General features: G+C 32.8%; 1 protein-coding gene across 1 annotated transcript; it reads right to left on the bottom strand.

Moving 5' to 3' along the window:
* Window positions 1–3548: 3548 nt before the first annotated feature.
* Window positions 3549–15249, bottom strand: LOC128987098 (gastric triacylglycerol lipase-like). The gene is made up of 8 exons (XM_054407796.1): window positions 15043–15249; window positions 13164–13341; window positions 12326–12440; window positions 10670–10916; window positions 9975–10217; window positions 8949–9033; window positions 7518–7660; window positions 3549–3867 (listed from the first exon to the last, which is right to left on the bottom strand). Exons 1-8 carry the CDS (start codon window positions 15166–15168, stop codon window positions 3556–3558), a joined length of 1449 nt encoding a protein of 482 aa, XP_054263771.1. The 5' UTR covers window positions 15169–15249; the 3' UTR covers window positions 3549–3555.
* Between the last annotated feature and the right edge of the window lie 1741 nt (window positions 15250–16990).

Raw genomic sequence — 16990 nt, 5'->3', positions numbered from 1 at the left:
TCATTCCCGTTGTGAAGCATGGGTACAGCAGCTAGTCAGTTGATTAAGTTGCAATTATATATTTAAGTGTTAAATAAGTGTAAAATAATGTGTTAAATTAAGTGTAAAATACTGTCTGAGGGAATTATTTTAGATATAGAGACCAGGTACGCTACCTAATACATGTCTGCAATACATTAGTTAATGTCGATACTGAACCCAACCGATTTACCTACAATATAATCCTCTTAACCTTAATTATAACCTATTCCTGAATTTGCAAACTATGTAACATTTTCAAGGATTAAACAAGAAATTATTAAATGTGTTACTCAAAGTTTTTCTATTGTTTGTGTAATTGTTGTGAAATTAATCACTGGCATTGACTAATGTTCAGTAATGTCCAATTAATTTGTTTTAAATTTCATATTTTAGAATAATATACCCAAGTGATTCTAATTTCATTACTGGGCAATATCAGTTGCTTAAAACTAAATTGGTGGTAGATATTCTTTGATTTTAATTGGGTTATTAAAACAGTTGAGAAATAAAAAAATTATAAAAGTAAAATTATAATTTTTATGATACTGAGGACTTATTAATTTTTCACATTTTTCAGTTTCATCAGAAGAAGGTATTATTACTTAATTATAATTATTCATTATCCTCTCCAAATAGATTTTTTCCTAACTTTAAATTCTTAGATAAATAGAAGTAACTACAAATGCAATTTTATGTCTCTAATAGAAATGCCAACATATTGTGAAAATTTTCTGAAGTGTGTTTGATATTTTGGCAACTTGCTTGAATGTGATATCGACTAAATGTTTTATATTTTTTGAGGGTGAGGCTTAGTCTGCACTGTACTTTTTGTTTTTATTACCAGAAGCAAATTATAAAAATGTCATTGATTATATATTTTTTAAATAACACGAAGTTATATAAAGACGTTACAATTTAGAATAGAATAGAATAGAATAGAATTTATTGGTTGAAAGGAGATGATGTTTTGGAATAAAATTACAATTACAAATAAAATTTATACATTTTGAATCCTAGTTAGGCCACGAGTAAATGTTTGACCCAGAAAACTTGGAAAAGATGAAGTGTCTGAATATACAAAAGTGGAGCCAATTTCCCACAACGTTTGAGCAAAACTACATTGATTGCTAGTGCTTTGGGAACAAACTTTGGTTTTATTTAAACATTGCCCTACTGGCAGAAATGTAATTTGATAATTTTTGCTTCTATTTGTGTATTGTTCAAAAACTTTGACGAAAACAATACTTTCTCCATATACTATGGTATAGGGGTAGAAAGTAAAAAGTCACTTGTTGACATTTTTATAATTTGCTTCTGGTAATAAAAACAAAAAGTACAGTGCAGACTAAGCCTCACCCTCAAAAAATATAAAACATTTAGTCGATATCACATTCAAGCAAGTTCACATAAATGTGGGTTATATTGATAATATCAGATTACTAATCTCAATTTATTTTAGTGCAAATGATGAAAAATGTATAAATTACTTTTTTCTAATTGAACGTAAAAAAATTAGAAAGTTATCAATTGTTGCAACATTTTTTGTAAAAATGTTAAGGATGTTCTATTGGGAAATCTTCTGACTTTAAAAATCACTCAGCTGAATGCATTTACATAATACATACACCATCACCATCCGTCTCCGTCTTTTATTCTTTTTATCAAATGTAAATATTCTGAAAGAGTCTTTGCTCAACATATTTGCTCGTCTCTTTCTTTTGTCATTTTCCTCAGATGTAAAATATTAAAATAATCTTAATTTGAACAACAATTTACACCTGATCACAAACCAAAATAATGTTTCTTTCTAAGACAAATCTTCTCCTCTAAGAAACCAATATGTTTTAAAGTAATACAATGATTGTTTAACACTTCTAATAATTTTGGTAAAGAGAACTCAATAGTTTCAGATACTTTTTATTACTTTAATTACTATTTAAAGATTTTGAAAATCTTAATCGACTAAAGATTTATCTCCATACGCCTAAGAAAAACATAGAAAACGTTTCTAAGTAGTGATATCCCAATGGAACCATTATCATAAAGTAGCTGCCATTAACTCAATAATGAACAAGTAGGAAAGTGACCTTTGGGAGTTGAAAAAGCTTTCCTTAAAGGGTGTTGCAAAAAACTTATGTTCACTAACAATTTGATCCTTGCGCTGTTACCTTTCAACTCTTTAACATTCTCTAGTTCAATAACAATGAGGTCACTTGCATTATTAGTAGTATCTTAACCGGGACTCAAATGTCTATTGGCGAAACATTCATTAATACTTGTATACAATGGTATAACGATATAATGCATTTTGTGAGTCGGTGGCTCAGTCGGTAGCGTCGCGGACTTCGGGCCCAAGGCAGCGATGTTGTGGGTTCGGATCCTGGCCACTGTAATTTTATCAGTACAGTTCACCTTCGTACCGTACCGGCTCACCTTTTGCTTTGATGCATACGTTCCACGCATGGGCAGTTAGTCTATGTGGACGTGTAAATGCAAGGTTAAAAGATGACCCCAACCTCTTAAAAATAAAATCAACGGTTTCAGCATTCTGACACATACTTTCTCCCATAAGCTTGTCAACAACCTTTATCATGGGTAAGTGGTGAGAGCAAATACATATGATATTGTATAGTTAAAAATCACAAAAAGTGCAATAACTTTTCAACCGTAATTGTTACAGCAATGGTTTGTTGTACAATGTATCTTATAACAGATTTTTCGAAGTGAGTTACAATTATATACCATAAAAAGTTTATGTCCTGAAATTATCTTTATAACACTCAATTACATCTTCCAAATCAGTAAATACCCCCACCGCAGCAAACCTGCAGACTAAGCGAATTTCCATATGCCTGACTGGATTTACACTAAAATGTCTCCTTAAAAATATCACTTTTATTCCCTATTTAAATAACATTAGTTTAACGAGTACTTAGGTTTGCTGCAACAGGGAGGGTAAAAAGATATTTTTGTGTAAAATGTAATAGTTTAGTATGAAATGAATGCATTTTCCAAATTTGATCAACATATGTTCATAAACAAGCAAACTACAACAGTTTACTTATTCTCCATAAGAATAACATAGGAATTTTAAATTTACAGATTTTTGGCATTTTCTCCGTAACCATTAGGCGCATAGTAACGCTTCAGTATACTAAATTATTTGTTTCTTTAAGCTCTACAAAATAGTTTGGAAAGAAATTGCTAAATTTTAAGTTTATAGGCTCAAAAATGGGAAAAAACAACTTTTACCCCATAAAACCTCCCATAAACCCTCGTTCCCATAGTCCGATCATATATATATATATATATATATATGAATTTGAGCGGATGGTGTTTTTGGTCTCTAGGGACCTCAAAACGAAAAAGTAAATCGGTCCCGGGTCCAGGTCTTACCATGAGTACTACGGCAATAGTTTATTCCCTATAGGGGAAATTCGCTAAAACACAGAAGTTAACAATTTTAAATTATGAATCACAAGCAATGGTTGAAAAGAGCACAGGAAACTAAAAAAAATTGTGTATCTTCATAAATTATTTGACGAATTTATTCTTGTAAGGAATAGATATTGAATTGAAAATGTTGAAAAAACTAAATTTGTCTGGTGTTTGGGACGGTTCTTCTTCTTCTTCATTTGACTCATAATCGATAGTCAAATCCTGTACTGCAAAATCCTTTGGCAAATCTGGATCCCTGTCCTGTTCAGAGGCTTCTATGATTTCGTCAACAGTTTCATGCACCATATCGATACCTCGCCCTTGGTTGAAGGCAGTGTGGTCGAAATCTTCAAACCCTTCTTTAATCAACCAGGGATCATTTAGACGAACGGCTAGCCAATCCACGTCCTTAAAACACACAAAGCCAACACCATAGAAAATACGCAAAGTAAGTTAGGTATTGTTAGAAGTAGACACTCCATTCTTGTGTTAAGCCTGTAGACTAAATTGAACGTAGTTTATTTATTCATCCACTGACATCTTCAGTGGATAAGTAATGATTTCTGTATAGGACACTATTTTTAACAAAGTTGGAAAAAAGGACAACTTATTTGTTAAGAACATGTTATTTTATGACACATCAACTATCACAGTAATACAGAAATCTGTGAGTACCTCATGGAACTGTCAAATTTGAATAAAATAATGTTGTTACAGCTGGTATACAGGGTGAACAACTTAACTGTGCCACCATTGGTATCTCAGAAACTATTAGGTTTAGAGAGAACATTAAATGGAGAACTTCAACTAGTTTTTAATTACATAAAACATATGAATTCCATTGTTTCAAAAATGGCCACCATTTTCCAATATGGTGGCCAACTTTACAATTTCTTATGGGACACCTTCTTATGTATTTTGTTTGAGATTTTGGATGCAATTTTAAGACTTTTTTATTTCTGGAGTTTTCTCTCTAACCTACTTGTTTAAGAGCTACGTTAAACTTTGAAAAATTAGCTAGCCATGCCATAGTTATTATGTCATTAGCTTTTTTTTTAGAAAATACAGGGTGTCCCATAAGAAGTTTTAAAGGTGGCTGCCATTTTTCATTATATTATATTTATTGGACCATTGGAATTCATATTTTGTTATGTCATTATAAACAAGTTGATGTTTTTATCTCTATAAATCTAATAGGTTCTGAGATACCAATGGTGGCACAGTTAAGTTGTTCACTCTGTAGAGTAATGTAATATAATGTCTACTTCAGTAAAAACAAAACTGCACTATAAGATAGATTTTAAGTAAGAGCAATCAGTAAAATTCTTCCAAATTAATGTTGTTTTATTAAACATAATCAGTCCTGAGGGGTAGAAACATACGTTTGAGAACTGAAAAAAGTTCATACGAAAAAGCTATTGTAACTTGTTTAAGCAATTAAAATCAAACAACATTAAACACACCGTAACAGTTTTTCATTTTACAATAGGATAAGAAATTAACCGGCACTTTACAAAGTCGGTGATAAATTGAATCAACGTAAAGTTGTCTGACCACAGCTACCAGAAGGGAATCTTCCAAAATAATTTCCCATGAAGTCTCTGTCCAATACGTTCATAGGCGGAAACCAGACCTTAATCCCCGTGGTGGGTAGGGACAAGGCAGCTCCTTCGTGACGCATTTTTAAGGATTTCAGTATCCTAAAAGCTACGACGGCTGACCGTCAGGGTGGAAGATTGTATGGAAAACGGAAAATAAAAACTCCCTTTTCTCACTGCAGCGTTATAGCCTACTATTTCTGAGTTCACCCTAGTAAGATTATCTAAATATATAAAAGGCAAAGCCCTCACTGACTGACTGACTCACTCACTCACTCATCACTAATTCTCCCACTTCCCATTTACCTAGGAGGCTGAAATTTGGTACACTGATTCTTTAGGCATTAAATAGGAAAACTAAGTTGTTTTTATTCTGATCGGACTCTCGGGCTCCGCCCCAGTGGGTCTGGAGTTTCCCATGTTAACCTTATGAGTACTCATATTTAAATGGAATTAATGAATCTTAACAGCTGTTTAAATTAAACAAGTTGGTTCTGTTCTACGATGTTCAATAGCATTAAAGTTACAAGGATTGCAAACAGGGTGCAGCACAATTTTGTAAAAATTTATGACAACAGCTAATTTGCAACCAAAAGGTGAGTGAGCATAGCGAACGAACTTCAACCTGGAGGCGAGTTAGCGTAGCGAACGAGCTAACTTATGAAGTAAAACGGGGCAAAGCCCGCGGGTACAGCTAGTACTATATATAATTGTACGAGCAAAAACGGTGTAATAAATTTCAACAATCGGATAATTTTATTTCGCAATCGATTACGTCAAATAAGTATGACCGTTGTGGTACGACACCGCTAAAATACCCACATTTAAAGTGGTTAGTAAATTTGTATACGGAATCCTATAACATAAAAAATAGCCTCCATTTATACATTGTAGATATTTAAATCGATAAATGAGGCGAAATTGTAGATATTCCTTTTGTTGGACAGAGTAGAAAATAAATCACAAGTGAAATAAAATTAACTTTATTTAAACTAGCTGTTACCCACGGGTTTCACCCAGTTTGACTTCATAACTTAGTGTTAATAAAACTATTGATTATTTAAGTTAAGCTGAAATAAATAAACAGAATACAATAATACAAACAAATAATCACACCTGATTTTAAAGGTGAGTGAGCGTAGCGAACAAACTTCAACCAGGACGTGATTGAGCCATGCGAACGAGATAATCTTGAAAATTAAGAAGTTAAACGGGACAAAGCCCGCGGGTTACAGCTAGTTATACATAAACTGAAAGTTACTGCACTGAATAATAGAATGCAGGATTTGTAAACCGAATTACTAGGTTTGAGCATTGACTATTGGATACAGTTTATTAATAGTCAAAGATTTGAGCCAACCATATGTAAGGTAGTTAAGGTTCAATTAGTTAATCATTGTTTCTTTAGTTTTATTTTCCTGTCGAAACAATATCAATTAATTGAGTCAGACAATCATATTTCAAATGTACCAATTCAATATAAACAATCTTCTAATAGTTTAAATTGATGGTCTTTTCGCACATCGACACGTATGCATAGGCAACTATTGTACATGATCAGTGGTATATATAAAAAATTAATCATCTTAGCCCTAAATTTAACTTTGTAAAGTTCGTAAAAGCACTGCTTTGGACGAATTCCTAAATACATCCTTCACGGGGATATTTTGGAAATGATGCAGCTTTGTTGGGGGGGATTAAATTAACCTTTTTAAGCATTCACATAACTGCTATGTTCGTACATATGGGAAACCCGAATTCCCGTCCCTCCCAGGTCCCTCCCACCACCTGGCCTTGCCATCGTGGCTTTCAGAATATCTTGGAGGACATCAAAATGTGTAGCTTTAAGAGTCTTCATCAGTGGTAGCCATATTGGATTTTAGTCCCATAAGAGCAATGTTAAATTTGACAGAACATACATACCATTATTTGAAGCAGCAAGCCGGTGTTAAAAAGTTATAGGTATTTTTTAAAGTTAATAATTAGGTTTATAAAGTAGAGCACTAGGGAATAAAAGGAAATTATTTTTCAAAAATTTGTATTTGTCTTTTCTTAATAAATTATTTAATTAAAGACTTGATTAATGATCATTAACAGTGGAGGGAAACTGGAAAAACTAAAATCTTGACTCTAAGAGGACAACTAATCCTTAATTTTAATATATTAATCAGTATTTTATTACATCAGGTTTATTAGAAATTTTGGATTTGACTAAAATCCAATATGGCTAACACTGATTAAGACTAATAAGATGTGCCAGCTTTACACACTAGCATAACTAAAGCAGCGCTAAATTGAATTAGGAAACAATATTTGTCTGTGTTATGTCGATGTTACTGCAGACTTTTGCTTTATAGAAAAAGAATGCTTGGTTGGTTTAGAATAAAAACCCACCACTTAAAGAACTTTTAAGTCATTCATATAACTAAGGTAATGTAATTCTTAAAGATATGGTCAAACCTCTGGCCGAGCTATGGTATCCAATTTTCCAGAAAGCAGATATATTCGTTTATTTATATTCCGTATTTTGTACTCATACGGTTTTGTTTTTCCATCATACACATTTGGATTATCTTGTCCATAGTCAAACTCTTGGAACCTTCCTAAAAATAGCTCGAATAATAAACAACCTTACAAATAATTCAGTAGGTTATATGACTATAAATACAGACTTCTATGCATGGCCAAAAGTGAAAAGTATTATGCTAGTTGAGTTGGAAACTAAACTTTTAGATATGGAATTATAAAAAATCTCTTAATAACTATTTATTGGATTTAGTTTTTAATATGTTAACTATTTAAGTAACCTTATACTAGAATATCTTATAGAGTAAAATTTAAATGCAGTGATGGTTTTTCCAAAACCCTTATTTTAAGAGTTTACGTTTGATTCATATAGATTAGATCACACTTTTCAGAAACCAGTTATTGTAGTGACATCATGTGTTGGCACATTTCAATCTTATTATTGGAAGAAGCACTCGCCTAGTTAGTCATAGAAAACACGAAATGTAGGGACCCTGTACATTTTCATTTTAGGGCCCTGAGAGGACAGAACACAATTAATGCATGTTTGGTCGTAAAACTGCAAAAATTATGTATATTTAGTTTTTTTTGTGAAATCTGATAAACATGAGAACCAACATCAATTTGAACAAATATGTGTGAATTTGGGCTACTCCGATGTTTGAAGAAACAAGCAGAATATGTGGTTAGTTTACAGTATCATAATGAAAGGATTATTTTACCACTGCAAAAGCAACAATTTGAGGTAGATATTCCTCAGATAAAGTAATACCGACGCCACCGCAAACGAGCTTGCCTGATTTGATTTTTACTTAAAACATTAGGTGTATCGAGTACCCAGGTTTGCTGCCATAGGGTGGTTAGTACATGTGTTTTTGGCAAAATATTAATAGCTTAGTATAAAATAAAATAATTTGCCAAGTTTGATCAAAATAATACCCATAAACAAGTACATTTTAACAGTGTACGTATACTATAAAACCCCCACAAAATCCAGTTCCCATGGTCCGATCATGCTAGTTCACGATCCCGTTTGTACCAAATATCATCAAAAGCGGATGATTTTTGCTCGAGTTTTCGTGTTAACGGGCGAACACACACATATACAAATGTATGAATTTGAATGGATGGCATTTTTGGCCTCTGGGGACATCAAAACGACAAAGGAAATCGGTCCCGAGCCCAGGTCTTAAAATGAGACCTATGGTAATAGCTTATTCCTTGAATGGAAAATTCGCAAAAAACTGTCGGATCCAACCTAACTCCATGTTCTTCCAATAACATGGTTCTAAACATTGTTGTAAGTTGGATTGTACTTTATCATGAAGCTACCACTTCGTATAATTCCTTGTTAAACGTTCTTACCTGCTTTAATAATCTGTAGAAAATGGCGATAAGTCTTCCACGATGTGCCTTGGTAAGAGTACTCAATCACATTTTCCGCAGAGGTCTAGTTGTAACAATGTTAAGAGTAGAATGTTTAGTTATTCCTAAAAATGTTATTGTTATACTCTAACTGCATTGAGGAGTATATTTTTGTTTGCAGGGTAAGAAACATTTACATTTACATGTATCATGTATACAAACGAATAGATGCTTAAGAGTTGGATAAACCTGTTTCAACACAATAGTTCTTGTGCTAATTTGTGTTTTGGAATTCTGTTGTTTTCTCTTAAATCTGGAAACGATATACCAATCCAAGAATGAGTGGATGTTGATGAACATTGTTTTTGCTCCGGGTTGGTGCTTCCCCTGGAAATTTAAGAGGGAACAGGTTTCCCTAACAGACTGTTTGGCGAAACTCGGGCAATTGACACTGTCAGTGTTTGAACCTTCATTGTGAGGTATGTTATCTTGTCCCCACAATCTAGAAGTTTTAGTGCTTGAGTAAGACTAACTTGATTAAGAGTAATGACAGAATTAGTCAAATTTTTTATGAATAGGCAAACCTTTTACGAAATCAAATTTAAATTTAACTCCGTATAAACAATATTATCTTATATTTAAAAAATCATAGCACCAAAATCAAAGAGATAAATGTTTACACTTTGCCCCAGTGTTTTTTTCAATAATGATTGATTTGAAGAAAAAAAAAACTAAAAGAAAACCAGGTCTATATTGATAAGATTACATCCCTGGTATATTTGTACAGTCAATGGTCTTATTAACTAGTTAATTTTGGTTTAATTTTATCACACATTTACACTATCCTTGTAATATACGTTTTCCTACAAGTCATACTTTATATACAATAAATACTAGCATGTTTAAAATTTTTCTCTTTTACGTTAAACATAAACTTATCCTTAGTTTTACTCAAATTAAGCTTCATCGAGGGGAATATTTTATGTCTCATACTTTTCATTACCAAATCATGTTACCAATACTTACTCGATCAAACATGCTGGCTGGTACAACTGTATGTACTACTTCTATTTCACCAGATTCACTACTAGAGTTTTCATCGATTACTCTTCTCTCACGTTTTTCAACTATCTCCTCATACTTTGGTGTTCCACTTAAAAACCTGCATAGTGCACCGTAGAATGTGTCTGAGTCGCAAACGTTATGCTGGAACTTTGCGATCCAAGGCTGTTCTCCATGTTTGGGAACACCAATCATCGGTAAAGTTTTCTAAAAAATTAAAGGTAGATTATTACATGCAAAATGTTGTCAATTCGATCGTGAAAAATTCTATAGTTATTAATAGCCTAAAACCAGGCCAGCTCTCTTGGGATTTCAATAACCCCAAAACTCCCAAACGTGTTCAATAATACTCTTTTTGCGATTTTGTAAAATTGGAAGTAGCTTAAAACCACGGAGCATTAAGAAGAGAAAAACTGTTATACGCCGATAAAATCAAGTAAGATTTTAATGGTTCTTCTTTGTCCTAGATTGGCTTTTTATAAACCGTCCGGCTAAAGAAACAAATGTAGTTCTTAAACTACACCAAACATCTGAATTACTCAACATTCAATCTTCATTCGTATTCAGTTTAAAAAAGGTCCCACAATAAGTGTGGTCTCCAAGTAAACAATATTTCAAGAGAACATGTTCTATAAATTTTCATCAGTTGATTATCTTACCGCAATGAAGTTAGCAATGTTCCATTTGAGCGTCGATGAGGCCGCCGTCAAGTGCTTGGGTACCGCGACGGGAGCCAGGAAAGTTACGGTGTCAACGAGTACCAGGTTTTCGGGGAGCAAGGATCCCATAACCAGAAACATCGTGGTTCCCATAGAGTGGCCGATGTAGTGGACTTTGGATTTGCCAGTGGTGTCAGTGATGTACTGTATAACTGCCGGGAGGTCAAACTTGCCCATTTCATGAAAACTGCTGACAAATATACGTATAACATTTAAGAGATGGCACGGGATTACATAGGACATTTGATAAAACTGTGTTTTAAGGTCTTACTGCGGAAACGTCACACATTTTTCTCAAATAGTTTTTCAATCGTAATAACAGGCTTGCGGAGGAGAGAGAATTCATCATTAATTAAAGCTGTGGACCAGAACAAACCAGAAGGAAGAAGACCACTCTGCAGGCCGAGACTGCGATGGAGGAGTCAGGTGCTGAAGCATGGGGCTGTATTGGGCACTACTCCTGAGGCAGCGGAGGATAGAGAAGAGTGAAGAAGCATCGTTGGCGAGGCCAAATCCTTCTGAGATTTCAATGGCCAATGAGGTAATGTAAGGTAATAACAGTTTTGCGCAACATTTCTCCTATACATTAGAAAGAAATTATCTTAGTAGAAACAAATTAGCTTCTAAAGAGGTAAAGTTCCGACAGTTTTGATGCTACAGCATTTGAACTGTAAGCTAACTCTGTTGAAAAAAATAATTTGAAGTTGAACAAATCTGCATTTTGGGGGCTCGGTTTAATATGATTTCCACAATAATGTATTGCCAGTACATTGCCCAAACTTTGTATCAAATTACCATCAATCAAGGGTTAAGTTATTTCTGTCTGTTTTAATACAAACCGGTTTTGTAAATTGCGGTTTCTTGGACGTAATTACTGTATAACTTTCAAAATCATCATCATGTATATATTATTATTGTATAGTTAATACGATAACACAATTTGTCGGTTGAACTCCTTCGCCATTTCTTAACCGATTTTATCCATTGACGTCTCATTGAAAAGAGCGTGTCGCGTAGATTTGCAAACTGACCTTACATTTTCGAAAAAGTCCATTGGGCTCTGCCCCAGTAGCCTTTAAATTTCCCATGTTATCCTCATAAAGAACATATTTGTTTAGTTTATGATCAGCTGGATTTAATTGCTGTTTCTGCTATTCAAAGAAATGCGTCCTACAAAAATTCAATCTTTAAAAATTAAATAATTGAAAGAACCCATTTGCAAATTATGGAAACAAAAAAAAGGAATTTAAAAATTGTACCTTTGAATTATACACTGTTTTAACTGACCACTAGATTCCCGTACGTAGGACGGGTCAACAGCTTGTGTTCTTTTGAGACGTTAGCTACACAATTATGAGTTGGTATGATATAAGAAGATATGGGATGCATACCCATATGTTAAGTTAAAAACTTACTGTTAGGTAAATAAAATGATCTAAACTAGGAAAATGATTTTAAAATGTCAAGATAATACTTACTGCTAATTTATATATTATTGAAAATCAAACGTATTTTACTGGTTACACATTATAGAACGAAATCTAGCTTAAAGATAGGTATTTCTGCTGTAAATGTAATTTCGTTAAATTTCCTTACCTGAAATTCCAATATTCAGCACTGTTTGTATCAAAATGCTCATGTTTTTGGGAGAACTGAGTTCCTCTCGCGTTTCCCACCCAAACATCGTAACCATTGTTGAACAGGTGATACACTAGAACAATTTACTGAGATAAAAAATAAAGTTTAAATCATACCCGTCCATCCTGACACAAAAACTAACACATCATGTCTTAATTATAGAACCAAGTACTATGTATCAAGTACTTCTTACATATTGTAAATATCTTGTGACACTCTATGTTAATTGTAATAAAACAATTGATATAATTCTGTCACGTTTGGCAAACATTGTTAAATTATGACTCTTCATCCTTAAGCCTTTCAATGCTGGTTGCTTGTTAGCATCGGTTTTATTTGTGTTAAGAAGATATTCAGATGAAATTTACTTCCAGCTAGGTTGCAATTAATGTGAAATGGCATCATCAGTGTTTAATCTGAGATCAATGCCAAACCAACACCAAAACATTAGTAAGTACTCTGGTAAAAAATAGAGATTGAAAAGTAAAAATATTTAAAAATCCGTTTGTTTTATTTTTTGAATTAGGATCTCCCCTTTAAAATGATATAGATAATTATTTGTATTGTTAAAAATCAACGATCACAAAATACTAAATTCAACCTCACATGAAGTTTTAAAGCTCCGCCTCATGAAGCCGGCCGAGGCTTACCTTAGTAATCCATTTATCAATTTTTCCGAAAGTAATTTTGTGTGTGTACATGTCACGTTTCTCAATCAGTAACAGAGGTAAACAATGATTAAGTCGCTTATCGTCAATGCAACATACATATATATAATTTGACTCTAGTGGCCTACCTAAGCTTTTTTTGTTAGCCAGGAAGGCAGCACCACAAGAAAGATGGCCGTGCTGTAAGTAAACAGGGGATTTGGACGAATCCTTTTTTGGAATGCGGAATACTGTCAAAACGTAGCCGTCAGCTGTAGTCACTGTATGGGGTTCCAAGTTATAGTTCCAGCGATTCACCATGGATACCTGTGGGGAAATTACATTATATACGTACGCTGTCGTACAGTATAACGAGTAGGCCTATGCCATGATGTGATCATTTTTGTTACCATCATTTAAAGTTTTCGTTTCTTCTAAGAAGCGTTATATATTTTTAGTTGTGATTGAGCATAATTAGGTTTTGGTTGTTATTGAATAATGTTTTAATTGTTTTTGGTTGTTGACAGCTGATAAGACGGCGTCCGAAGCATTATTAAACTTCTTTTCTCTCAATCCTTAAGCCCCATTGGTCTGTTACTTTACTTCACTAGTGCAGTAAAGTAATGAAATAATGAGGCAAAGTGAATAGGCTAGTTTAAGAAATGGTTGTATGTAATAACTATTTACTATGTTGAATTATGCTGTGTATAGCTAGGATGAGTTAGTTTCAATTATGTTGGCGTTTGCCTAAAAATGAATTAAAAATTTCAAAAAGCCTTTAGAAATAACAGAATATTTTGTATATGATTATGCTTGATTAGATTATTTTATATTTGATAAGACAATGCGAACAAGGAAACAAAAGTCTACAAAATGCCTACAACATCATATTTTGTACTTACCTGAAGTGCCAATGGGCATTCCACAGAAAGACTAGGCAAAGTAAAAATTATATCGAATACTGTACCTAGTTATTCAATAGAAAAATTCCTGAGTATATACTTTGCCGGTAGTACATATGTAATTTGTTCCATCCATTCATTTTACAAATAAACACACAATCGTCAAACTACGAGAATTTATACCCTTTAAGTACGATAGGTTTTTGGTTGATGGGACTGACAATAGCTTAAAATGGGGAAAAAAACTACTTCAATTTCAACTGATTTCTTTTGTTTAGCTGCTACAATGAGATCTTTGATGTGTTTTATAAGTTTTTCAAAACTATGTTTTCGGTGAAATAATATCCGTAAGATTCTTTTTGAAATTATATAGTTAACATTTTTGACTATAGATAGATTTTTTACCATAAAAAGTGTGTGATAAGTTTATTTTGGAAAATGATTTAGCCGTTTGGCAATATTATGAAGAAACAATGACTATAGATAGAAGTATCTTTTAACGTTATAGCCAGTTAAATAATTAAAAAACACATTTTAGTCACGTCGTCAATGTCAATTACCTTAATGGTATTTTTAAGTACACTATCTGTATAACAAGGCCGAACTCCTATGGCGGTCTATGGTGAACTATTAAATATTTAATTTTGCATCAACTATCATTGGTAGAAAATATAATATTGCAGCAGCACTTTCTCTGAATTCGGATGAAAACTTGCAACAGCTGGTTCATATATTTGGGATTCCTACTTCAGTATGCATTGATTTGGGATAGAACTAGACTTTTTTTCATTCCCAGTTGATGTTATAGCCAGTTTTAATAAAATAAACACAGGTGTTTTGTGCTGCTTGTTAATTACAGATTTTTGAAGTAGAATATACAGATTTGCAACCAAGCTAAACTGAAATGTCTTATTGTAAAATATATCATCTATTTTGCGGAACCAACTAACCATTATAGAATATAATAAAATAGGTTAAGTGTGTAAACACTATTTAGGCAGTAGCACTGTGTGAATACATAGCTATGTTCTGTTTGAATATAAAACATAAGCTCAATACCAGTACATGATCCACATCATGTAACTCCTTACTTCAAATCTAAAAGGTTATAATCTCATTTACATACCACATCACCTAGTTTGTTTTCTTCCCCGTTAGGCGTTGAAAGCTCCGATTTTGCGGTTGCACAGTTGCGTAACGTAACTGACAAAACTATTAATTTCCAGAACACCTTATGCTGTATTATAGTCATAATTCACAATGAAAAAAATTAAACACTTGATACACATCAAAAACACTGTTTAAATTAAAATTACGAAAAAGTGTAAAATCATCAATTACTAAGAAAACATGTTAAAAGTTATGGATAAAAATGAGACTAGTGTAGATGGTTTCTGGCTGAAGCATGGCTAGAAACCAACAATTGGTGAGCAAGTTACACAACAGTTGGTATGGCATCCCAGGTTTTGTGTAATTAATGTATATTCATTTAGTTCATTCAAAGCATATAACGATATTATGAATCGGATGATCTTTATTAAGGTTTTAGATGGTTTTTAATCAAGTGAAATGTTTTAATCAATTAACAAATTTACGCTTTTTTGTATTTTTTTGGAAATTTGTTTTAACTTGCTCTTTACAGTTTTCCTAACTCGTCCTACCTAAGCCTTATATTAAAACAACACACAGTAAACATAAGACTAATGGGGTATACTTAATTAAACAGTTACCTTTTGCACACAACTTTCACTAAATGCGTTCTTGTAATTAATGAGTGCAGTTAATGAAAAAGTGATTAATTCTATGTTTAACGCAATATTTTTCCCCTTAGGCTGACATTACATGTCACATATTGCATACCATTTTAAAGCTTAAAATGTGGAGATTTTTTAATACTATTTGACATTAATTACTTGATAAACAGTTTTCTTAAGCGAGTTGTAGCACCCTTTTAATCGATTTTTAACATTTTGAATTGGTTTGTACCATATCATACGTGTTCCGATAGAAAATGTAATTACGATTCTAAAAATGCTATTAAAAATATCATTATTTAGGTTAAAAGTTGAGAAATATGAGATTTTATTAAGCGATGTCAAGAAATTTGAAAAATTTAAAAATGGCTGTTTCCGGAAGTAGGAGTGAGATATAACTATCCAAATTGCGTATTTTTATAGCAATTTACTTGCTTAATAATGCTTTAAAATATTTGAGACTGACTACCAAACACTCTATATACATCGATGGAAGACTCATTGTCTAACAATAGGGACGGGTACCGAAAATAGTAGTAGATGAAGAAGTAGTAAGAACACGACGTTGATCTCAGACTTTAAAATCAGTTCGCTTGGTGGAGGCAAAAGCAAGATGGAGACTTTAATTTACGGGCAACTCGTATTTAAATAGTTTTAAATATTTTATCCAGCCCTTCAAGTGCATGCCAAATTTCATCAAAATCGGATCAAAATTACTCGAGTTATCGCATTCACGGATACACAAACACGTATCCATTTTTATGCATAGTTTTTTTGGCCTCTGAGGCATGAAAATTAAGAAGTAAATAGGCATTGTGCTTCGCCTTGCTACCCGCAATAATGCCGTTTTACCTTTAGGGAAATTTACTAAAACAAATTTTAAATATTTCAACGCACCCGCCACAGCCCAACTTGCTGACTCAGCAAATTGTTATTTACCTGATACGCTTTTCGCAAAGATTTATTACCTATTTAAACACATTTTAAGAGTTGCGTTAATTTGTAAAATAATAATAGCTTAGTATAAATTAACACATTTTCCAGATTTTATCATGAAATATCAATAAACGAGCAACGTACAAAAGTTTACTTACCCTACATAAGTGACATAGGAATATTATTTAAACTACCAGTATATTTTGAATTTTAACTGCAACTATTAAACTCAATACAATACTATAATATACTGAATTATGTTATTTTAAAACTCTACAATTTGAAACTGAAACATGTTATCAGTAACATGTTCGAGGATCGTAAATTTTAAGACTTAGACTTTTTAAACACAAACCCTCATTCCTGCAGTCCAATCATTTTGAT

The sequence above is a fragment of the Macrosteles quadrilineatus genome, unplaced genomic scaffold (genome assembly GCF_028750875.1).
Source record: "Macrosteles quadrilineatus isolate MER2022 unplaced genomic scaffold, UCM_ALF_1.0 Scaffold_2__2_contigs__length_208266976, whole genome shotgun sequence".
NCBI lineage: Eukaryota > Metazoa > Arthropoda > Insecta > Hemiptera > Cicadellidae > Macrosteles > Macrosteles quadrilineatus.
This window is presented reverse-complemented; position numbering and strand designations above follow the sequence as displayed.